The sequence below is a fragment of the Balaenoptera ricei genome, chromosome 1 (genome assembly GCF_028023285.1).
Source record: "Balaenoptera ricei isolate mBalRic1 chromosome 1, mBalRic1.hap2, whole genome shotgun sequence".
In the NCBI taxonomy this organism is placed as follows: Eukaryota; Metazoa; Chordata; class Mammalia; order Artiodactyla; family Balaenopteridae; genus Balaenoptera; species Balaenoptera ricei.
In genome coordinates, this window is record NC_082639.1 from 187856528 (window position 1) to 187882677 (window position 26150).

The 26150-nt window shown below is 34.2% G+C and overlaps 1 protein-coding gene across 11 annotated transcripts in view; it reads right to left on the reverse strand.

The window, feature by feature from the left end:
* Nucleotides 1–26150, reverse strand: part of KCNT2 (potassium sodium-activated channel subfamily T member 2) — a 379220-nt gene that overhangs the window by 140802 nt on the left and 212268 nt on the right. For all 11 annotated transcript variants that reach the window (XM_059942834.1, XM_059942832.1, XM_059942830.1 and 8 more), the window contains one exon: nt 20480–20588. In XM_059942834.1, coding sequence (XP_059798817.1) covers nt 20480–20588 — 109 coding nt within the window. The remainder of the gene's footprint in view (nt 1–20479; nt 20589–26150) is intronic.

The following is a 26150-nucleotide window of genomic DNA, read 5'->3' on the forward strand; positions in this document are numbered from 1 at the left end:
TGTTTGGTTTCCTCTGGCCACATTCAAATGCATGGAAGTAAACACCTAGAAGACAGAGAGTTGTTCACTAGAGTTGATTTCTGACAAACAAGTCTAACTAATGGAAAGTCAACGAACTAGGCTGAATTGAAATTATGGGTTCTAAAGGTGTGCCATGGGATGCAAACAGGTTAAGAAGGGAAGACAGGACCAACAGGTGAAAACTTGGTCGAATCAACAAATCGCAAGTCCCAGTGTAGTCAAAAGATTGTTGGAGTTCTGTATTAGAGGACATGAACTAGAAAGATAGGGGGTGGTGGTCACAGAGGGGGGACTAGGAATAGCCATGATAGAAGGCTCACATTTACATGATCTAGGGAATATGCCTCTAGAAGTGGGTGCAGAGATAAGACGTGGACAAGAACATTGAAAGAAGGGAAATCACCGAAACACAAGTCTAGGGCACTGAAAGAAGCATTTTCCTGGCTATCCGTATGACCAAGCAGTGTGGAAAAGAGGGACAATGACTTAGGAGATTGGGCAGTTTTTCAGCTCATTTTTTTTCATCAGCTACTTACATTTCCTTTTGGGGACATTTCAAGCCACAAACTGCCAGTTTTTATCAAGTGATTTTCTAATTAAAAACTGGCCATCATCAAAAAATCTACAAACAATAAATGCTGGAGAGAGTGTGGAGAAAAGGGAACCTTCCTACACTGTTGATGGGAATTTAAATTGGTGCAGCCACTGTGGAGAATAGTATGGAGATTCCTTAAAAAACTAAAAATAGAGCTACCATATGATTGATCCAGCAAACCCACTCCTGGGCATATATCCGGAGCAAACCATAATTCAAAATGATACATGCACCCCAATGTTCATTGCAGCACTATTTATAATAGCCAGTTCATAGAAGCAACCTAAATGTCCATTGATGGAGGAATGGATAAAGAAGATGTGGTACATATATACAATGGAATATTACTCAGCCATAAAAAAAGAACAAAAATGGGTCATTTGTAGAGACATGGATAGACCTAGAGACTGTCATACTGAGTGAAGTAAGTCAGACATGGAAAGACAAATATCATATATCACTTGTATGTGGAATCTAAAAAAAAAAAGGGTACAAATGAATTCATTTACAAAACAGAAGTAGAGGCACAGATGCAGAAAACAAACTTATGGTTACCACGGGATAAGGTGGGGGGGGATAAACTGGGAGATTGGGATTGACATATACACACTACTATATATAAAATAGATATGTATATAATAGATAACCTGCTGTATAGCACAGGGAACTCTACTCAATACTCTGTAGTGACCTATATGGGAAAAGAATCTAAAAAAAAAAAAAAGAGAGTGGATATACGTATAACTGATTCACTTTGCTGTATACCTGAAACTAACAACACTGTAAATCAACTATACTCCAATAAAATTTTTTTAAAAAGAAGACTAAGTTATATAAAATTTAAGTACTATAGAGATGCATAATGTAGAATTATATCGGTGACAGAAATTGCTATCTTTCCCTATTATCCATTTTCCCCTCTGAATGCAGAAACTACCTGTCGATGGAGACACGTCTGGGAGAGGTATCAGAAAGGGCAAGAATACTAACGTGGGTGACAGCACCTTGCTGATTTTAGTCAGGTATACAGAGACAGATGATCTGGGGTAAAAATCGATCACTCTGCAAGCAGAGAGAGAAGGGAACATTGCTTGAAGCCAGAAACCTAGGAGTCCAGGAATCCGGACAGTTGCAGAACCAAAACAGTGAACTGTACCCTAAATCGCAGGAGATGACACTGTCTTTCAGAATCTTTATCAGCGACCTCCTTTTAAGACTTTTCAGCCAGATCAATAAAGCTGGACCTAATGTGGGGATCAGATAAAGGTGCTGTGCTGCCTTCCCACCCAATAAACTTATTGTTTCAGATGATGCCAAGGTAGTTGCCATGACAACCGAGAGGGTGATATGGACACGGTAGCAAAAGCCAGTAAATATGGCAAGTGCAAGAAAGTTCTTAGAAAAGAACTTTGAGCACAATTATAGACACATAGAAAGGACTGGCGGAAATCTGTTCTAATTTCAACATTCTCTGTAGCCACAGAAGATAGTGACCACGGATCTATGTTTATGAATAGACAAAGGAGTTATTTTCTAAGAGCAGGATGAGTGTCTAATCAAAAAAATTACTGCAAGGTCTCTGCAATTCATGTCCCACAGGATTTCACCATTCCTGTGGAACAATGTCTGCTGTGTGTCTCCCTTTCTTTTTCGAAAACCCACTATTTTATCATAGCTATCTTGCCTTGCTATTATATATGCATATGGGGTGGGGGAGAGGTAACTAACTCACTTATTGGTGTGTTCATTGCCAGACTATTAGGATCTACAGCTAGCAATGACTTTGCATTATCGAGATATCCTACACTTTGAGTTGGATGCAGCAATTGAGGCAACTTTGGGGAATTTTTCATAATAATGAATGAGTATCTTAATGTATAAGGGAAAAACACTGTACATGGATACTTGCGTGGACAAAAAGGTTTGAACTGTGGCTGAAACTACTCTCACCCCATATTCATTCTCTCCTTCTTCCTTTTAGTAAGAGACTTCATTTCCCCTCACCCATCTCCAAGGTTTAGCTGGGTGCGTGCCTGTCCAGGGAGAAATGACATGTCTCAACTCCTCCTTTAGTTAAATATGGTTACTAGACTAGGTTTTGTAAACTTCTGGATCAATATTTTGTAGACAAAACCACTTCCCCTACACGCTGTCCCTCTTGCTGGTGAGACCACATATGTGGCAAAAGTCCAGTTTTGATTATGCAGACAAAGATTACTCCTTAGCAATGATCAAATCTGTCCATGTTTTCTTTCTAATTTACTTCCCTTGTTGAAGAAAGCATTTCCTCTTTCGAAATCTTGTATTTTCTTCTCATCCCTGTAAAGTTTCTGTTTTGACTCAGCTCTTTCTCTTGGGTTGCTTGCCATCAGGGCATACGCACATGAGAGCAAATGGTGTCAACCCCAAGTGTGCCAGGCCACAGGCAAGGTCCTGATCCCTCAGAGCCTAACTTGCCTTATCTTTAAAACTGTGAATTATAATAATATTTACCTCATAGGGTTTTCTGCGGAGAAAAGTAGATAATGAATATAAAATGCTCATCAGAATTCTAAACAGGTACTATTTATCATCACAATCCTGCATTATTAAAAATAAAAAGACAGATTTCAATAAACCATCTTGAAATAATGTCAATAATACAGTTTTAAAATGTAAGTAGCAAAACGATACAATATAACTCCATGGATAAAAAAGCTGACTTCTGCATATATGTTCATGTGTGCATACGTATGTGTGAATAAGCATGAAAAATTGTAAGAATGGGAATCAAAATGTTAAGAGTAACTATCTTAAGGAATGGGAAACAGTTTTCAAGGGCTACGACTTTTAAAATAGCAGGATTATGTGAGATTCGTGGTTTCTGTTTTATTGCTATTTTTATTAGGTTTGATTTAAAAGCTCTTCAGATAAGCAATTACAATTAAAGCTACAAATTTACAGACAGATACGATCAAATCTATTTTCAAGGCCCTTTTCCTTTATGGAAAATCAATTTGTTAATTACATTTTAACAAGTCAGAATATCTTTTTAAAAGTCTGCCTCACAGTATTTTTTGAGCTTGTCTATGATTTAAAGCACTGGAAGCTTCTTCCATGCGGTTGCTAGGTAAAAGCTCTTCAGAAAGCAGTAAGCAACAGTGGACAGTGCATGAAAGCAGTCTAGTCCTGGATTTTGATTTACAGAAATCAAATATCCTTTGGAGAAAGAGCTTTTAAAGAGAAACACGAAACAGGGTAAATTTTAAAAATTGAATGTTATTTGTTTTTATTTTACAGGGAAAGAGTTTATTACATAGACCGACTGAACAAATTGCATTATAAACCTCTCACATAGCCTTCGCTTATTAGACTCTGTTTATAAGCATGAGTGGGTTGATTGCCATGAAAATTGCTTCTTTTTCTTCGAGGAGAATAATCTCTAACAATCGAGTTTTATTTTGGTCCTGTTGCTTTAATCAATAAAATACCAGTCAGAGTGTGTGTGTGTGTGTGTGTGTGTGTACATGAGCAGACATCATACTTCTGCCAATTCGAGGACTGTGAACCATTCAATGGCTAAGAATAGGTTTAAGTAAAGCTTTAAAAGTCATTTAGTTTCACAAGATCTAAATATAAGATGCTTATTAAATATACAGAATTCAACCCAGTTTGACGTTGGCAACGTTCTATATACAGATGTATTGCACTTCAGTAATATTGAGTATAAAACACATTTTTGTGTTTTTCTAATTACTTGAATCCTTATGTTAATGCTGTAATTTTTTTAATGTATCATACTAATTAAGTGCTCAAAGGGGAATCATTTCCTGTATCCTAGAGCAAAACAGTTTTAATTTTAATAACCTCCCTTTATAATAAACATGTCACAGAAACAGCAGTCTTAATATTTTTTGAAAAATTGCTGACCTCAGAACTCCATTTATTTAGGTACTAACCGAAAGTATTCATTTCTCACTAGCTCATGATTGTAATTGATATCATGAGAGTTAATGATATAGTTATTGAATTGCCTTAATATATTATAATAATACTAATCCCAAATAGGATTTCAACTTTTATGCTAAATGGTACATATATATGTATGTATGCGTGTGTGTTATTAAACCTCACAGAAGTTTTATGATATATATTGTGTTAAACAGTTTTCAGATAAGCAATTAGATGTTCACAGAGGTCAAGTTACTTGCCTAAATCCATTATTAACTTAAATTTACATGGCCTATAAAGAACTCTACAAAAGCTATACAAGTCTAAAATTGATTAACCAAGCACATTACAATAAGTGAATCTTCTAGTGGTTTTTCTCTCCCCTGAACTTACTTTAAAGCTTACTACTTGCTACCAGACGGACAAGTGGTTCAAACAACCACTTAACTGAACTGATGACTGAAAAAATACAAACACCACGTTTCCCAAAACCCCATCATTTAATGAGGGAGTTTGGAAGGAATGTGGCCAAGTCTGACCTTGAAATCAATTTCACTGCTTTTCAATCACACACACCCCAAAATCATAGCTGGACTAAAATGATTTGAGTCACTGATTCAAAGGGATTTTGAAAGATCTCTAGAAAATTTATTAGTAGCAAATATACTGTGATAAATTTTATAAAGGACATAAATGCAAGTGCTCTAAGAAGATACAAAAGGATACGTTTCCTGCTCTGCAGGAATCAGAAAGAGTATCCCCAAGGAAGTGATGTTTAAACTAAGATTTTTAAGGATAATTAACAGTAGTTAGTTGAAAGGTGAAGAAAGCATACAGAGGTGATTTTCTTAAAAGTAAATCAGAGAGGTAGGAGGATGTTTAAATTTTAACGGAGATAAATTAACAAAGAAAGAGATTTGAAGATTAAGGAGAGAAAAATATCACAAGGTTGCTGACGAGGTACAAGGTGATGGGGTCCAGCCTGGAGATAAGGAAATCCTATTGTAACAGGAGAAAAGCAGGAAATGGTAAGTGAAAAGGAAGTAACATTAGGAAAATACGGTAGCAAAGATCTGAGGAAATTTTCACTCATTGGCTTCCCCTACCTAAGAATTAAGAGGTGAACTAAAGATTGAAATGGTAACTGCAAGAGTAAGAGTGTGTTTTGATAAGGAAAAAAAATCCACACTGTTAAGGGCCTGTGAGCTGCCAGACCATGAGTTCACAGTGATATGAGTCTGACCCACGGTGTGATTTTTTTTTTTTTCTAGCAGCGCTCAGTCAAGGAGCAGGAAAAAAGAATCCATCTGATAAGAATTTTGTTTGTTTGTATGTTTGTTATTGTCAATCAGGAGCCATAAAAAGTTAAAACAAAGGAAAGCAGTATACAGATATGAGGTTGACTGAATGACAGACCAGAGTTCAGGTGGTTTAAAGAGGACAGGACAGAAAAAAGGAAGGTGAGGCACAGAAGACTAGACCGATAAGGCATCAGAGCTATGCTTCTCAGCTTTTTGTGATGAAGGACAGATGTTTCTTTTCTTTTCAATTTCCAACGCATTGCAGACACATATGCAGTTCTATCGTCCATGCCTGTATAGAACTCATGCCATATGTGACTCACCTATGAATATAATATGATCCAAACCAGTCTACTCACTTATCAAAAAGACAACACACTGTGATGCACGAGGGTGTCACAGCAATGGCAGATTGCTATCAAAGTTTCTAAATGCTCACTCTCAGTTTTGTATTTATTTTATAGCCTAGTAAAAGTCTGTAGACTGAAACTGGTTTTTGGCCTACACTTTGAGTAGCACTGTGTTAAAAGCTAATTGATTTACAATGTTGGGCCAATCTCTGCTGTACAGCAAAGTGAAAAAATAAAATAAAATAAATTAAATAGGTCTCACATCAGAAAAACAAAAGCTAATTGAAAAGCATTGCATCAGTGAAGTGGAGGGGAAGGCTTTAGATAGCACTAGATGGTTGAATTAGCAAAACGGAAGATTGAGTTTGGGTATCGTGAGGTCTGAATAGTGTAAACAGGCCTGAAATCATTTGGGAGGATGTCAGGGGACAGGTATACAGTCCACTACATATCTTTTTCACTCTAAATCTCTGGAAATCATTGTCAATTAAACTGGAAAACAGACTTTCCGAACCACACATTCTATGAAGATTAAAATATAATCCCAGCATTTGTAGAAATACGTTATAAAGTAGGAAAATGTTGCAAAGGTGCTCCTGTATTTGATTGAAAGAATCATTACATTTGGAGCCACAAGGCATGAGTTCGAATTCCACGTCCTTAAGCACATTAAGGCTTTGAGCAACTATGCCTAGTATCATATTAGACAAATTGGTATAGTTATTTATATCTGTCTTACACAAATGTAAACTTCAGATTGAAATAAAACAGAAGAGCATGCAGCAAACTACAGAGTCCCATGATAACTAAAGTTTTTTCTTTCATAAAAATAGACAATAAGTGGAAATATGCACTTCTGTGAGTACACACCTTTTCCTTACCAAAGACAGAAGATGCTACTATCTGCCTGATCTTCCCACGCAAACGACAACCCACAGTCATATTTATAGTTGTCATGTATAACCTGAGACAGCTGTTTTCAGCCATGTCATTACTCTGGACAAAACTGCAAAGAAAACTCTCACCTCATCTCTTCTATTGGGTATTTAGGATACACTCATTGGCCACCGCCAATGAGTGTATCGTAAATACTGTTTTTCAGCAGTCTCCCATAATAACCAAATCTTTTCCTTTCCCTCCAAAATGGCCATGCTTACAGAAATAAACAGGTAGATAGACGCTACTATCAATTAGATATTCATCTAACAATCTTAATAAAAAGACATACAAAAGACAATTGAAATTTCAATTTTACCAGAAGGCATATGCAATTTAAAAGGACTTTCTTAATGCAAAGTCAGGTTGACTTAATGGGATAATTGAGGCACATGTCTTGTCTTGCTGAGTCCTTGCCTAATCTGGACTATTCTTCCACCAACCAGCCCCTACAATTTTTCAACATGATGTTCACATCAACAGATTCCAAAAAAGTGAAGTAAGTTAGGCATTTCAGTCCTTCACAATCCACACATTCTTTTTGATCTTAGGAGATAATTCTAGGGGTTGCTAAAAACTCTGTCTTTAAAAAAAGTAACTATTGGAAAAATAAACTGATTTGAACTATTAAATGATGGATCCTTGGATAATCTAGAGGCAAAAATCATAAAGAAAACATTGATGATTGTGCAAGAAAGAGACAAAAATTCTGTTAGTTAAAAACGCCATAAATACAACCGAAAGACAACTGGCAAACTGGAAAAAAAAAAAAATGCAACTTTCAAAAAGTCAAAATGTTAGTAATTTTAGAATACGAAAAATCTCTACAATTCACTAAGAGAAAAATAGTCACCTCTGTAGAAAATAACAGTAAAGCGATGTTTTATACACAAACGCACACACAAATTAAATGTACAATAGATACTCGGAAATGTGCAACTGTTAGTAATCAAAACTTTAAAATTAAAACAAACTATTAGTGGCAACACCACATATCTCTTAACAGCACACGCTCTGGAGACAGAAAACGTGCATTTAAGGTCCAGCTGTACCACTAAGTTATGGTACCATCAGCATTTTACTTAACATCTTCCTGTCTCAGTTTTCTCATCTGTAAAAGGGGAATAATAATGGAATCTACCTGTGGCAGCTAGCCTTCCAGACAGCCTCTATGATTCTCATATCCTGGGATTTAGATCCTGTGTCATTCCCACTTACACAGAATAGGACTGATCTTGTGACCAGTAAGATATTGTGGAAATGACAGAGTGTGACGGCCAAGGCAAGGACATTCTGGCTTCTGCCTTAAGGAAAAGTCCAAGAGGTAAGGAACTAAGGCCTCCTGCCAACAGCCAGCACTAACTTGCCAACCATGTCAGTGAAAAGGGGACCACCCTGGATGCAGATCTTCCAGCCCAAGTCAAGCCTTCAGATAATGTACCCCCAACTTACATCTTTACTGCAACATCACACATATCCTGATTATTACTCCTCCCAAATTCCTGATCCACAGAAACTGTGAGACAATGAGTGTTTACTGGTTATACAGTGAAGATGTGAAGTCATTAACTCAGTATCAGCAATAGATAACTAATCTACTATCTTAACAAGGTTGTGATGAAAATTCATTGAGTTACAATACTCTGTAATGACCTATATGGGAAACAAATCTAAAAAAGAATGGATATATGTATATGTAGAACTGATTCACTTTGCTGTACAGCAGAAACTAACACAACATTGTAAATTCACTGTACTCCAATAAAAAATTAATTAAAAAAAGAAAATTCATTGAGTTAATCTATAAAAAGTAATTCAGAACCATAGTCATTACACATAGTAAGCATTAAACAAATTAAACAAACTGCCACAATAATAATAATAATAATAATAATAATACAGTTCTTATATTATTTTTCATTCAGCCAAGGGGCAAAAGTTAAAAGGAATATTGCTCATTCCTGCAATGATAAGTTATTCATTTCTGGAGAGCAAATTGGCATTGTGTATTAAAAACCATAAAAGTACACATACCATTTAACCTAGGAATTAAACTAGATAATCATCTTAAGGCTACTATAACACAAGTTCACAAAAACCTCTTTTATGATAATTGAGCTTTTATTTTACTTTTTTTAGTTCCAGACAAAACTGAATCTTAAGAAGCTGAAAACCTAATAATGAATAAAAAATCGAAAAAGAAACTGATTTTGTCAAAATTACTAATTTACAATTTCAACATATTACAAATTTCTTTTTCTTATTTTGAAACATGTAAACTTCCAAAATTTTTTGGAAATAACTTATCTCAGCTAATTAAATTCACCTTGGTGGTTTCAAAAATAGCTACCGCTTTTTAAATTGACTTATTTTTCATTACTTATTGGAAGGTGAATTTAACATTCTCAAGGAGGAACTACGTATTGGCTAATTCATCAGATTTAGTCCTTATGATTTACTACACAGAATAGCTTGATGGTTTAAATGAGAACTGGGCAACTTTCATTGGTGCCCAGTCGAAAGTTGTCATTATATCAATATATTAAATGAGAGTTGGTTGTGGGTTATATAACAATATGCTAATTGCACAGATCTGTAAATTATCTTTTACCCACATAATAGTGATATTTCAGGCCTATACAAACATATTATAGCCTATACAAACATAACCCCTTGTTGTAATTAAGTGAACATCTTCCCTGCTTAGATATAACTATTTCCAAATTTTTTCATGGCATTAATTACACTTGATAATTTGGATCTTGTGGGAAAAATGTGAAAATGGAAACTCTATAAATAAATTAAAAACAACCATCTTCAACAAACCTACTTTCTAGCTAGTATTACGTTTCCATATAAAAATGAAATACAATTTAATGTACATAAATAGTATTAATAAAATTGTTACCCTACTTTAAGGAATTTCCTATCTTGCTTATTTCATCTGTACTACTCTTCATTTTAATATAATTTCTAACAATGATTTATAGGTGGATAATTTATATATACACACCACATCTTGTATATCTTACGTATGTATTCTCATATGAGACACTTTTACTTCTTTCTACATCTATTCTTACAATAAAAACTGTAATGGATGTCTTTTTATTTAAATGTTGTGTGCAGGTCATCTTATTTCCTCATGAAAGCTTCATGTAATTGTATAAACCGATACTAGCTGATGTATCCATCCTTTTTGGATTTCTGCATGTGCATCCTTTTACTACTTTATACAATACTCTCATACCAAGCATTTCCCAACAAAACCTCCAGAGTAGCATTCTACGGACACACATTTTAATGACAATGCTAGAAAAAACGGATGATGCAGAAAGAATTACGGGGTCTGTACCTAGATTTACGGTGTTCTTTTCCTGTGTCACTCCTTCTCCTGTAGAATTCTTTGTTACCACATCATGGTGGAAGATTACTTATTTATTTGAAAACCTTTTGTGAGATAATAGAAAGTATATATATTGATTTCTATCCCCAGTTTTCCTGACACCGAACTCCTGAAACCATTGTAATTTCCTGGTTGATAAGAACACTAGGAACATCTCTTGTTATTATATTTGTCTTCAACCCAGTCGCTGACACGGAGCTCTTAAAACTGTTGTAAATTCCTAAGTGAAAAGAGTACTAGAAGCATCTTTTGTCCTAATGAGGTGATTCTGGGTGGGCTTCTGGATGGCTCCAGGATGGGACTGGTCACCGGAAGGACCAAGTTGTGATTAGAAGGTTGGAATTTTCAGTTCCAACCCCATCTTCCAGAGAGGGTAGAGGGGCTGGAAGTGGAGTTAATAAATGGTCATGCCTATGTGAGGAAATCTCCATAAAATACCAGTAGTCAGGGGTTTGGAGGGCTTCCAGGTTGGTGAACACATCCACCCTGGGAGGCTGATGCAGCCCAAATCCACAGGGACAGAGGCTCCTGTGCTCAGGACCCTCCCAGGCCTTGCTCTATTACCTCATCATCGGGGGGAGTCTTGAAGGTCTGGTCCCTTAACCTGTGGGATCTGATGCTATCTTTGAATAGACAGTGTCAGAATTGAGTTGAATTGTAGGACACCCAGCTGGTGTTGCACAGAATTGCTTGGTGTAGGGAAAAAAAAAAACCACACATTTGGTGACCAGAAGTGTCAGAAGCGAAGTGCTTGGTGTGAGAAGTAAAGGTCACAGCAGAGAAACACAGGAGGAAAGACCTGGGGTTTCCCCGACACAGGTGGAAAACTGTACTTTTTTTTTTTTTTCCTTTTCACTATTTCATACATTTTTGCATATTTTTATTCTACTGAGTTATAGTATTACTTTTCAACATTCTTAACAGATCATTTAAGTTTTTAAATCATACGAGTTAAATGAACATCTAAGCAACTACAAGTAGATTCGTTAACTGTTATAGTATAATTCATATTAAATATGAGAATACACAAACAAGAGATGGAAAGTTGCAAAGATAAAATAAAATTATTTCTCACTCTTCTGTGGTTCTCACAGTCAATTGATTATGAAGTCTAGAGAACGTCTGAAATGATTCGTGAATCCGTTCTCACCCTGAACGACCATTAGGTTCAATCTCTCAGTATCGCTCACCTGAACAAATATAATAACTTCCTAAATAATCACCCCATGAGGTCCTTTTTGTCCTCTTCCCTGCGCTCCATATTTTCCCTGGAGTCACTTTGTTAACTAGTTAAAAATTTACACCTTTACCTAAAACTTTCATTAGCCTCTCATGGCTTCTCCAACAACATTCCAATTCTTTAGTAAAGCCTAATTCACAATGGCACACACACACAACACCCACACATGCGCATGTGCACAATATGTCCTTACATAGTATGATTTGAGGCAATGTTAGATTAAATAAACATCCCATTATAATATTTTCTCTCTCCACTTGTTGGCTATCCTAGTATTAGTATCTCATTCTTTTGGGGTTAAAAATTGTGTTTTAAGAGACTCTTTTCAATACAGAAGTAACTATTCCAGGAACAGGGATATTATATCAAATCATGAAAACTTTACTAAATTAGAACATAATTGGGATCATGAGTTTTGATATATCAGGAGGGTGGCAAGGGTTGAGGAGGAGGATTCTAAGGTTACAAATGAAGTTCTCCGTAGAAAGAAAAAGCTCAGTTGAAGTGCTATTCTTGGGATGAATGTAAAGGCACACTCCCTGGCTATTAAAGGGTTAGAGGTAAAGAAAATTAGAAAATCTGCCATTGGAATAGAGAGCTACTCCATCTTCATCTTCATTATACCACTAGTGTCTGGAACAATTTATTGCTCACAGTAGGACTCAATAAAAATGTTCTGAATGAGCAAGCAAGAATAAAAGAGGATATACCTGGTTTTCTTTATGAAACATTCATATCAAGAAACTACTTTACAGACTGAAAATCATAGACCTAGGTTATAACAGAATATGCTTGGCATTTTCCTAAGACAGAAGAAGAAAAACGCTTCTCTGGTTTTCAGAACCATGAAAATGAGTCTTTGAGAAATATACAACCATAAGAAAATTAATCGAGAAAAACATAAAGATGCTTTGAGTTAATTAAATTATAAGTGGTCCACAAGAAAATGGCTTTAAATACCTAATGGTCAGCAGCAATTAATCAAGTGTCAAAGAGATAAGGCAGGAAATATGGTTTGGCCCATATATTAAACTTGTAAAAGTCACAGAAAGGAAAAACAAATACATGATTGATATTTTATTAGGAGGAGCAAAATACAGGAATGCATTTAACTTAAAAATAATCCACAGCAATGTTAATTTTTAAAATTTTGATTAAATGGGCCATGGCTATATAAGAAGTTAACATTCCAGGAAGGTGTGTTATGTGAAAGGGTACATAGAAGCGCTCTGTTCTATATATACCATTCTTCTGTTGATCTAAAATTACTTCTACAAAAAACATTAAAAAGCAAATGCAATTAAAAATAAAATGCTGATTTTCATCTCTTAGGGGTGAAAATGTTACCGTGGCTATGTAGCAGAATGTGATTCTTAGGGAAAACATGCTTATGTAAAAATGTGTGTGTTTGTGTGTCTGTGTGTCTGTGTGTGTGTGTAATACACAGATAGAAGATGAAACAAATGTGGAAAATGTTCACTGTTGAATACACGTTTTCATTGTATAATTTTAAAACTGTATGTTTGATTTTTTTGCAAAGTGAAAAATAGTGGGAAAAAAAAGTAAAAATTCCAAATTGTGCTGGGTTTGAAGATGGCCTTATGTTAAGTGGTTTCTGATAATCTTCACAATAAGACAAAAATCAAAAAGAAAATATTTCCATCTAAAAATGGAGAATTTTCAAAGTTTTGGTAATTTATCTTTTGAAAATATAAGAATTCAAAGCATTATGTTTTTAAGTAGGTTGTAAGAATGAAGTTTAACATGGTGTCTATGTGGGTGTATATGGGAAATGAAGAAATTATTCAGCATGAAGAACTCACACCTCACCATTTGGTAAAAGCCAAGCCTTGTGCATACATATGTTATTTAGAAACAGCTAAGATAATTTCCAATATTTATATTGCTTAGAAATATTTTTCCACTCTCTTTTTGGGGAGGAAAAATTGAGGCATTGGAGTGTCTGCTGTGCCAGTAAAAACCGATGGCTAAACTTTTAGTCAAATCATTTCTCCAATATGTGTGTGTGTGTGTGTGTGTGTGTGTATGTGTGTGTGTGATTTTAAACAATACTGTTTTTATAAAGGTAGCCATCCATGACTATATACTATAAGAAAAACATATGTTTATAGAGTATTGTCAATGATATTGTTAGAAAGTATTTCCTTTCGCCCATTTTAACTTTTTTGCAATTAAAATCTTTTTTGTTGTTTTTTTTTAAGTTCCTAGAACTAACTCCTATAGTTCTAGTATCATGAATCATTCTTCTCGGCACGCTTTAGTGGTGAAGGAGAAAGAATTTTATTCATTCAGCACTTTACTATTGTGGTCTGATTCTTCCATTCATTCATGAACTTTAATTCAAATCTGTTACTTAGGAAATATCATCATCGAAGCATGGGAAATAAAATTCTTAGAAAATTCACAAATCACTTACAAATTGAGTTTTATGTTCTTTACTCCTACAAATTTATTTACAAACGTATGTTTACATTCTTTACTCCTACTTGTGGGTGAAAATTTATCAATTTGATTTTTCTGTCTTCCTATATTTGTTAAAATGAAGTGGGAAATTTCCAGAGAACACAGTAGTTGAAAGAAAATTAGTCGATAAAGAAAAGGGAATTGAATAGTCACAGGTGACCTAACACTTTATTTGGTAGGGGGAGTATAGAGTGGGAACCTAAAATTAGCAATTAATTTACTCAGATAATAGGGGTTCACCCTCCCACTGATTTTCTGAGTAATTTCATCTGACTAGGAGACAAACAGCAAAGATTTTACATTCAAGTGACAGACTGGAGAGTACAGTTCATTCTTTAAGTTCATTCAAGGCTTTTCAGTAAAGGAGTTCTTTTCCTAGTAAGGTACATATTTTTCTTGTCCGTTTGTTTTGTTTTGTGTATTTTTTTTAATGAGTTTCGGAATGTACAGTGAAGAAAAAGATATGGGTTTGGTTTTATTCTGATTAAAACGTGGGCTACAGAAACACATCTAAAAACTGAACTACTATAATGTTTTGCCTTTTTCATCACAGTTTTGTCACTAAGGAGAGACAATTTATGAAGGGTTCAGCAATGTGGAGGCGTAATCTTTTTTCCAGGTAATTTCAGATCAAATATTTGACCCTGGAGAGGCTTTACTGGAATTGCTAGTCCCATAAGAGGCTGACAAAGAGTACAAGATGTTATAAAACCACACTTTTCTATTAGTCATAGCTAGGGAACACTGCCATTACCTCTTCCTATGTTCAGTACCCATTCCCACTTCTAAAAAAGAAGTGCATTGACAAAATTATTTCTCACAGGAAAAAAGATTTAACATAACCAAAGCTATATTACCATTCAATTTTTCATCTACAGAGGTTGGCAAAAAATAATCCACTAGAGTCTTTTAAAAATAATGATGTTGGGACTTCCCTGATGAAGCAGTGGTTAAGAATCCACCTGCCAATGCAGGGGGCACGGGTTCGAGCCCTGGTCCGGGAAGATCCCACATGCTGTGGGGCAACTAAGCCCATGCGCCACAACTACTGAGACCACGCTCCTCAACAAGAGAAGCCACTGCAATGAGAGGCCCACGCACCACAACAAAGAGTAGCCCCCACTCGCCGCAACTACAGAAAGCCCACGCGCAGCAATGAAGACCCAACGCAGCCAAAAATAAATAAATAAATTTTAAAAAATATATAAAAAAATAAAAATAAAAATAAAGATGTTGTAAAAGAATGCTGGCATCCATATACTGAAAGGAGGAAACAGTGAGTTTAGGCTGACATCGATGGTATGAAGATGTAACTGCCTACTACAATACACAAACGACATTCATTATTGCAAATATGATGGGAATATGAGAGCAACAATAAGCTTATAGATACAATTTGTAAATACTCAGGAAAAAAGGGAAAGGGAGTGTTTTGAAACAGCCTAAGTAAAACATGATTATGCCATGGACAAGGGTTGTGTCTGTGGATAAGCCTGAGATATTCAGGGAGTGGAACCATACACCACTTGGTGGACTGGATACAAACAATGGAAGAATGAAAGACTCCTGGGTTTTGGGCTTGAGTTCTAAGCATTAATAGATGCTGCTGGGAAGAATGGTGGTGAAACAGATTTTAGGTCAGGGAAAATCAGTAACTATCTCTAGATATCTTAATTTTGAGACAGCTATTAGAAACCTAACAGGAGACACTGACTATTCAGTTAGAGGAACAAGACAGGAGTTCATAGTGGATATTTGAGGGAGAGACTCAATTTTGGAAATCAAATAAATGGATGAGCTCCCCTAAGGAAAAGGCATTCTAGGAAGAAAAGAAAATTCTTTTGAATTTTCTTTGTAGAAAATCTCATGATATGTGGATAATGGCAATTTTATTTCTCTTTTTCCAATATTTATTCCTTTTATTTATTTTTGTAGTCTTACCGCATGCCTTAGGATTTCCAGGACAATACTGAGTAAAAGTGGTTTTAGTAGGCATCCTTGTTTGTACATAATCTTAAAGACAGACTCTCAATATGTGACCATTAAATATTTGTTTTCCTCTAGGTTATTTTGTAGATAACTTGCCTTAGGTTAAGGAGTTCCTTACTTGTAGCTTCCTAGAATTTTATATTTTTCTTTTTTCAAAATTTTGAAGGGATGTTGAATTCTCTCTCAAATGCTTTTTTGTATCCATTGAAGTAATAATAATATTTTCTCCTTTAAAATGATGGTCTACTTCTAGAATAATTCCAACTTGGTGATGATACATTATTTTTTAAATACATTACTTTGCTAATATATTTTCTATAATTTTTCAACTATGTTAATCAATTAAATTGGTCTCTAATTATCATTTCCCATACTATGCTTAATGAGTTTTGTATCAAGGCCATAATCCCATACAATGAGTTAGGGAGACATCTTTCTTTTTCTGTTCTCTGGAAAATACGTGCAAGTTGAAAATTATGTGCTCTTTGAATGTCTATAATAAGCTCTTTGTAAAGCTTCATGGGAAACCCTCAGTTACTTTTCCGGAGACAAAGATAATACAGACTTATTAGGAGGATGAGACATAGGTATTCAAGATTCATGACAATCATCAATTTGATAGGTACTAATTACTAGTGGCTGATGTTCTTTTGAGTATTTTTTTTTAATCATAACAACCCTATGGGATAGTTTCTCTTATTACCCTCACTGTACATATTGAAGAACTCAAGCTTGAGAGATCGAGAAGCCTGAGATCATGCAGTCATTACATAGTAGAACGAAGATTTGACTGGGGTCAGCCTCATTCCATAATTTGCAATATGTATCTATTCACTTTGACAAATTTATTATAAAAAGGGGCAAACTGCTGAAAATAAATACTGTTTTTCTATGAACCAATTTGAGTTTATTTTCTTCTTGAAAATTGTGGTGATTAAAAGAATCAAATTATCTGTGAAGGATATTTTTATTTTATTTGAATCATTACAATTTGTACTTGGGCTCTTATTCAGAAATCTTTTATTGTAACTATTATTCTGCCGAGGATTTTGTTCTTTCTAACTCTAGGGTCACTATGTTAACTTTCTCTCTTGTTGACATGAGTAAGAGCATATCTTTTCAATTGCTGAAATCATGTCCATATGGACTTTTCTTCTGTGAATCTGATCAAAGTGTAGAAGATAATCGTATTTATAATTAATACTATAATAATTCATATAATAATTCATTCAAATAATAGTGTAACAATTCCATAATTTACTTTAATGAATGCTTACAGTCTTTTTGTTCAGGAGAAAATGATCCATAAATTATATAAATGGTATATCTGCATAAAGTAATAGTTACTAGGTTGCTACATTGTTTTTGCTTTCTAATATTTTCCATACATATCAGTTGAATTTTGAAGTTCCTCCCTTTCATATTTTAAAAACGTGGATTTACTTTAAAAAAATACATCAATGATAGTCATGCTAGGAGTTCCACAATTTAGGGGAATTGAAGAAAGTCATTAAATAAATGGAAATAAAAACATATTTTATATCTTGTGATAATTGGAATCATGCTATTTAATACTCATGAGACTACAAGGACAAAAGTATAATGAATATTACCAAGTAAATATGATTTAAGATTAAAGCAATTATTATTTTATTACAAACAGTATTCATTATCTATTGCTGTATAACAAATGGCTCCAAAACTTAGTGACTTAAAATAATCATTTCATTTCTCAACATTCTGTGGGTCAGCATGGTTTTTTGGGTTGGTTAATGGGTGAGTTGGGAGCTAGGGAGGTGGGGTGCCTGGGATCGATGAGCCTCACTTTCCATGTGATTTTTCATCCTTGGAAAGACTAAATCGGGATTCTTCACAAGCAGTCTCTGGGCAGTGTTCCCATGAAAGGCAAGCAAAGGCTGGATGGCCTTTTAAGGCTTAGTTTCTAAAGTCACACAATGCAGCTTTTGTCACAGTGCATTGGTCAAAGCCAAGTGACAGGACAACCCATACTCAAAGGGTGGAGAAATAGATTCCACCTCCTCATGGAAGAAGCCGCAACGCGGAATCACAACAGGACACAGACACAGGGAGCATGGCTCATTGGAAGCCATTATTTTAACAAACTACCACACCAACTAAATGACAGCTTGATACACTGCCTTTTGAAAGGTTAAGTCCATAATCTTTTTAACCTCATGCTGAGATATAAAGCATATTATATTGGTTTGAGAGTCTCATACATCACCCCAAACTGTTTCTTATGGCATTTTAATGAAACCAGGGTGCTTTCATCTTTTCATATTATAAAAAGAGTTCCTCTGAGATGTTTTAATCTCAGCCATAAAAGAATACAGACATTATTAAAACGAATTTCAGCAGATGCCATCAATGAGAAATAATGAGATAAACTATTGGGATAGAATTTTAAAACTGTTCATTTTGATGGATTTATCAAAATAACAGCAAAATAAGAATGTGAAGGAGAATCAATTCAAATCGTCTTTGTAATTTTTTGTTTGTAAAAATAGACAATTTCAGTGAGTTTGGTGTGTTGTGAGCACATCAATGGCTTGCTAAAGGGAGAAAAACTAAAATCTGCTCTGAATTTTAGTTATAGCACATTCAAAATTAAAAATTGTTTCCCCAAACTACATATTGTTTTAAGATCCACATTCAATATTCATTTATTGAAGACCTAATATGTCTTATTAAATATTATTTATTTAATCCTTACTGCTAATTCTAAACAATGGAATAGAGACATTATATTATTATGGCCATTTAACAAGAGAAAAATATAGAAGCAAAAATACTAATATGCTGAGCTAAATCTTAAATGTTGGCACTCAAAGTTAAATATATTTTTAAGAACTTTAGTGCTGTGCCATTACTACCTTCCTAAAAATTTTATCATAGCAAGTCATTATGAGGTATGAAAATTTTGCAAAAATATTCTTTTCCTAAATAATAATAAAAATAAGGCAGCTTAGTTACAAAGGTTTTTTTAGATAAATAATTGGCACTTCTTGAATGTTAATAACAAATGTAGCTGGCCAAGAATGGAATACTTTACATGTATTTTTCCATTCAATTTCAAAAGATTGTCTACAAAGGAGGTACTGTTACTTTTAATTTTCGGTTTAGGAAACAGGCTTAAAGAAACCCTGGCACCATCTAAACCATTTAAATTCTCAGAAACCATTTAAATTCTCAGAATCTTTGGTTAGTACTTTAAAAAAAAAATCTTCAAAACAGATTGCAAAATGCTGCCAAAGTTGAGAGTCATTGCTTTAAGTTGTTTCCTATACTTTTTTAGAAAAAAGTGATGTCATTAGCAGCAAGGTTAAAAGATGAGTCAGAGAAAATTGAATAGCAATAATTTCATGATTCTCATCATTATTTTAAAATTTCTTAGTGTTTATAATGTTTCTTTTAAATATCATATACTAATAGGTAAGCATTTTAAGGTATGTGAATACATCTTCTGAAGGACATACATTTTGCAAATGCATACTTAAAATGATTTACATTTTAACGACTTTTGAAGGTTTAGACCATTAAGGTGAAATTTTATAAAAATGGTTCTTATATTTGAAAAAAAAAGTATATAAATTACTGCCTGGATCAAAATTAATTCCTACAGAAGCACTTAAGAAAAAAATAAAGTACCATTTTACTGTTCAATTTTCTAACAGTTTAATGTCTTGTGGATAATTATTTTAAAAGCAGCGCCTGAATGAAAAATTCACATGTATCTTGTTCTTGAATTGTTTTCAAAATCTACCCCCAAATTAAGTCTATTTAAAATACTTGAATATATTATATTATTCTATTCCATGGTAAGTTTCTATGTATATAAAATGATCTATAGCAAAGTATTGTCTATCTATATGTAAACATAAGTATAAATTAATACGTATAACATTTGAAACCTGTGTCTATATTATGTACTCAACTAATCACGGCTAATCTATTCAAGCTTACAAACGTATCCAGCAAGTTCGGTTACTTAAATCACCAAATTATATAAAAAAGTAAAAATTCACCACAAAGATTCACATTTTAAAGTGAATAAATCCTCATAACAAGTAGATGATAAAAAGGAAATTCTTCTGTTCTACAGAAACATGAATGCAATAAGTTACCAATAACTTCAGAGACATAATTCTTACAATCAAAATGGGAATTTGAGGCAATTCAAAGGATCTCATTCGAGGCCAAACTTACCAGCAAATTTGATATGGAATTTATTTTCAGGCTTTAAGATCTGGACATACAAAGGGCAATTTGGAGCAAAATCTTTTACAGCCCATGCTCTCAAAATTGTTTGGTGGTCCTGAAATGATAAAAATCAAAATATCATGAGACAAATTGAAAATTTTATAATATATTAAGTAAAAATCATCAGTGTGTGAAATGGTCATATCTACAGTTTAAAATTAAGCATATAAAATCATTCATTGTGAGGTCTTACTATTAAAGATAGTTATTATTTCTGTAAAAGAGATCAACAATACCTAATTCAATCAGTAGTAATTATCAACACTTAGGAAATTAGCAGAGATTAAGAGGGAAGTCTCTTGACAAGCTTAAAAATAATTTTCCCAGAAAATACTTGAGGGGCAGAAACCTTCAGAAATGCAGCACAACTGTTAGTCTGTAATAACAGTTTCCATGGAAAAACAATATGGACATAAAATAATTTTAACATAGTTAGAAAGATTGGTAAAAGGGAAATGACTGCAGTGACTATTTGTGAGGAGAACACATGAGTTTACTTTTTATATGACAGTAAAGATAAAAGGATTTTGACTGTGTGTATGTGTTGGAAGACCAATAACTTTCAGATATTAAAAAAAAAACAGAAAAAAGATCTTTTAAAAAAGATGCTAAGACTGAGAAAGGCAGTGAAAATCATGCTTACCATGAAATTTTACACCTAGTGTCACCCTATAAATTATTACTTAATTAACTGAATAAATCAAAGCAAATTACAGCTGTCCCTCAGTTTCCAGGACTCTCCGTGGATAATAAAATACAAGGATGCTCAAGTCCCTCATATAAAATGGCATAGTACTGGGGGCTTCCCTGATGGCACAGTGGATAAGAATCCGCCTGCCAATGCAGGGGACACAGGTTCGATCCCTGGTCTGGGAAGATCCCACAGGCCGCGGAGCAACTAAGCCTGTGAGCCACAACTACTGGGCCCACGTGCCACAACTACTGAAGCCCGTGTGCCTAGAGCCCATGCTCTGCAACAAGAGAAGGCACCACAATGAGAAGCCCGCGCACCACAATGAAGAGTAGTCCCTGCTCACCACAACTAGAGACAGCCTGCAGGCAGCAACAGACCCAACGCAGCCAAAAATAAATAAATACAATAAATAAATTTATTAAAAAAATAAAATGGCATAGTATTTGCATATAACCTATATACCTCCTCCCATATACTTTGAATCATCTCTAGATTATTATAATATTTAATACAATGTAAATATGATGTTAATAGTTGCTGGCAGGCAGTAAATTCAAGTTTTACTTTTTGAAAATTTCTGGCATTTTTTTTTTCAAATATTTTTGATCCACAGTTGGTTGAATCCGAGGATGCAAAACCCTCAGATACAAAGGGACAACTGTATTGGAGAAATTTGCTACTCAGCTACATTTATTTTATTTATTTACTTTTTTATCGAAGTATAGTTGATATACAACGTTATATAAGTTACAGGTGTGCAATATAGTGATTCACAACTTTTAAAGGTTATACTCCATCTATAGTTATTATAAAACATTGGCTATATTCCCTGTGTTGTACAGCTTATCTTATACATAATAGTTTGTACCTCTTAATCCCCTACCCCAATATTGCCCTCCCTCTACCCCTCTCCCCACTGGTAACCACTAGGTTTGTTCTCAATAAATGGTAGTCTGTTTCTTTTTTGTTATATTCACTAGTTTGTTGTATTATTTAGATTCCACATATAATGATATCATACAGCATCTGTCTTTGTCTGACTTATTTCACTGAGCATAATACCCTCCAAGTCCATCCATGTTGCTGCAAATGGCAAATTTTCATTCTTTTTTATGGCTGAGTAATATTCCATTCTATATATGTACCACATCTTCTTTATCTTTTCATCTGTTGATGGACACTTAGGTTGCTTCTATATCTTTGTAATTGTAAATAATGCTCCCATGAACAGTGGGGTGCATGTATCATTTTGAATTAGTGTTTTAGTTTTTTTTCAGATATATAACCAGGAGTGGAACTGCTGGGTCATACGGTAGTTCTATTTTTAGTTTTTTGAGAAACTTCCATACTGTTTTCCACAGTGGCTGCACCAATTTACTTTCCCACCAAGAGTGTACGAGCGTTCCCTCTTTTCCACACCCTCACCAACATTTACTATTTTTGTTCTTTTTGATAATAGTTATTCTGACAGGTGTGGGTGATATCTCATTGTGGTTTTGATTTGTATTTCCCTGATGATTAGTGATACTGAGCATCTTTTCATGTTCCTGATGGCTATCTGTGTGTCCTCTAGCCACAGAAATCATAGAAGAAAACAAAATAAAAGAACTCCAAACTGGAAAGGAAGAAGTAAAACTGTCACTGTTTGCAGATAACATGATACTATACATAGAAAATCCTAAAGGTGCCACCAGAAAACTACTAGCGTTCATTGATGAATTTGGTAAAATTGCAGGATACAAAATTAATATACAGAAATCTGTTGCTTTTCTATACACTAACAACAAAATTTCAGGGAGAGAAATTAAGGAAATAATCCCATTTACCATCGCATCAAAAGGAATAAAATATCTAGGAATAAGGAGATAAAAGACCTGTACTCTGAAAACTGTAAGACATTGATGAAAGAAACTGAAGACCACACAAATGGATGGAAAGATATATTGTGTTCTTGGACTGGAAGAATTAATATTGTTAAAATGACCATACTCCCCAAAGTAATCTACAGATTCACTGCAATCCCTATGAAAATACCAATGGCATTTTTAACATATCTAGAATAAATAACCTTAATATTTGTATGGAAACATAAATGACCCCAAATGTCCAAAACTGTCTTGAGAAAGAAGAACAGAACTGGAGGAATCACACTCCCTGACTTCAGACAATACTACAAAGCTAATCAAAACAGTATGGTACTGGCACAAAAACAGACACATAGATCAATGGAACAGAATAGAGAGCCCAGAAATAAACTCACATATGTGTGGTCAATTAATCTACAACAAAGGAGACAAGAATATACAGTGGATAAAAGACAGTCTCTTCAATAAGTGGTGCTGGGAAAACTGGACAGTTACATGTAAAAGAATGAAATTAAAACATTCTCTACCACCATACACAAAAATAAGCTCAAAATGGATTAAAGACCTAACTGTCAGACCAGAAACCATAACACTCCTAGAGGAAAACATAGGCAGAGTACTCTTTGACATAAATTGTAGCAATATTTTTTTGGATCCATCTCCTAAAGCAAAGGAAATAAAAGCAAAAATAAACAAATGGGACCTAGTTAAACTTAAAAGCTTTTGCACAGCAAAGGAAACCATCACCAAAGTGAAAAGACAATATACAGAATGGGAGAAAATATTTGCAAATGATATGACCAAAAAGGGTTAATATCCAAAATATATAAACAGTTCACACAACTCAACATCAAAAACCAAACAACCTGAATAAAAAATGGACAGAAGACCTGAATAGATATTTTCCCAAAGAGGACATGCAGATAACTAATACATTTTAACAAAGAAAGCAAAAATATGTTCTAGTGTAGCACTGTCCATGCAATAGCCACTAGCCAAATGTGACTGTTTAAACTTAAATTTAATAAAATTAATTAAAATTAAGAATTCAATTCTTTATCACACTAGCTACATGTCAAGAGTTCAAAGCAACATGCAGCAAATTCAAAGCTATATTGGATAGTGGAGATATAGAATATAGAGCATTTTCATCATCACAGAAAGTTTTATCTGACAATACTATTAGGGAAAAGGAGGATTAAAAATACAGGTAGATCTGAGGGACTACAGTGCAGAAAGAAGAAACTGTTGTCAATGGTTTGTAACTTTAAGTTGCATGAAAGTTAATGAAGAGTAAACCAGAATTTTTTACGTGAACAGTGTGTGTCTTCCAAAACATAACGAGCCTAATATGGTGTGATAGTTAATTTTATGTATCAACTTGACCAGGTCACAGGGTGCCCAGGTATTTGGTTAAACATTGCTCTGGCTGACTGGGAAATACCAGAATATGGAGAGGCAGAGAAGAGAAACCACAGACTGTGTGTAAAAATTTACACAACATTGGCTGACCCCTGAACCGTACATGCATGGGGCCGAATAAAAGCAACCTGAACTAAGATTTGAATCACTGCCAACTGCAAGGGTCACAGAGTTTTCCTTTTGAGTTGGATCAAATTAACTGCTTTCTAAAACAAGAACATCAATACTCTTGGAGGAATACAAGAGAAACCAAGGCTTCGCCACAAAGCACAATAAACAGAAAACAATGCAAAATTACTGAATATGTGAAGTGGCAGAAAAATGTGACCTATTTTCATAGGAAACAAACAAATAAAACAATACCCAATAGCTGCTAGCCTCTAGATGATCTAGATATTAAAATTATCAGACAAGGATTAAAGCAGCTCTTATAACTAAAATCAGTGAGGTAAAGGAAAATAATGCTTGTAATAAACAGAGAAAAAAAATCAGTAGAGTAATAGAAAATACTTTAAAAATTAAATAGAAAACTAAAATATCTGAAAAATATTCACTGGATGGACTTTTGAGATAGAATGGAAATGACAGAGGAAAGAGTAAGTGAACTTGATCACAGATCAATAGAATTTATCCAATTTGAAAAACAAAGAAAATAGGAATGGAAAAAGGAACAGAGTTCAGGGACTTTTGGAACAAATGAGAAAACATCTTAAGTAATGTAATTGGACTCCCAGGAAAGAAACAAAAGATAAATTAAAGCAGAAAATTATTTGAAGAAATAATGGTCAGAAACCTCCCAGTTTTATGAAAGACACAAATTTACAAGTTTAAGGAGTTCAGCAAATCCCAAATTATGTACACAAAATAATAACCACACCTAAGCACATTGTAGTCAAACTGTTGAAAACCAAACATAAAGATACTATCTCAAAAGCAGCCAAAGAAAAACAGTCATAAGACCAAGGACTCTCATCAAAATCATGGAAACCAGGTGACAATGAAACAATAGCCTAAAGTTCAGAATGATGAGGAAACAAAACAAAAAAACTGTAAAACCAGCATTTTATGTATAGAGAAAAATCCTTCAAAGACGTGAAATAAAGGACTTTTCCAATAATAAAATCTAACAAAATGTGCTGTCATCAAAATCATACTACAAGAAAAGTGTAAGAAACTCCTTCAAGCTAAAGGGAAATGATACCAGAGGGAAAGTTAGAACTTCAGAAACCAAAGAAGAGTATTAGAAATGGTTACCATTAGAATGAATAGAAAAGACTATTTTCCTCTTAATTTCTTAAAAATATATGTCTGTCTAAAGCAAAATTTATAGAATTGTCTGTGGGGTTTCAGATTTATAAAGATAACTGACATCTGACAATTACAACATAAAGGACAGCAGAAGAGGAATAAAGGCAAAGTATCTCATTTTAAGAAGTGGTATAGTATTAACATGAATTAGACTATAAAAAGTTAGTGAAGTGTATTGTAGTCCCTAGAACAGTCACTAAAAAATATTCAAAAGGTATTTCTAAAAAGCCAATAAGTATATTAAACTCAAATTCCAAAAAAAATTCAAATAATTTTTAAAAAAGTAGAAAAGAGGAAACAGAGGAACAAAAATCAGTGGGAAAAAATA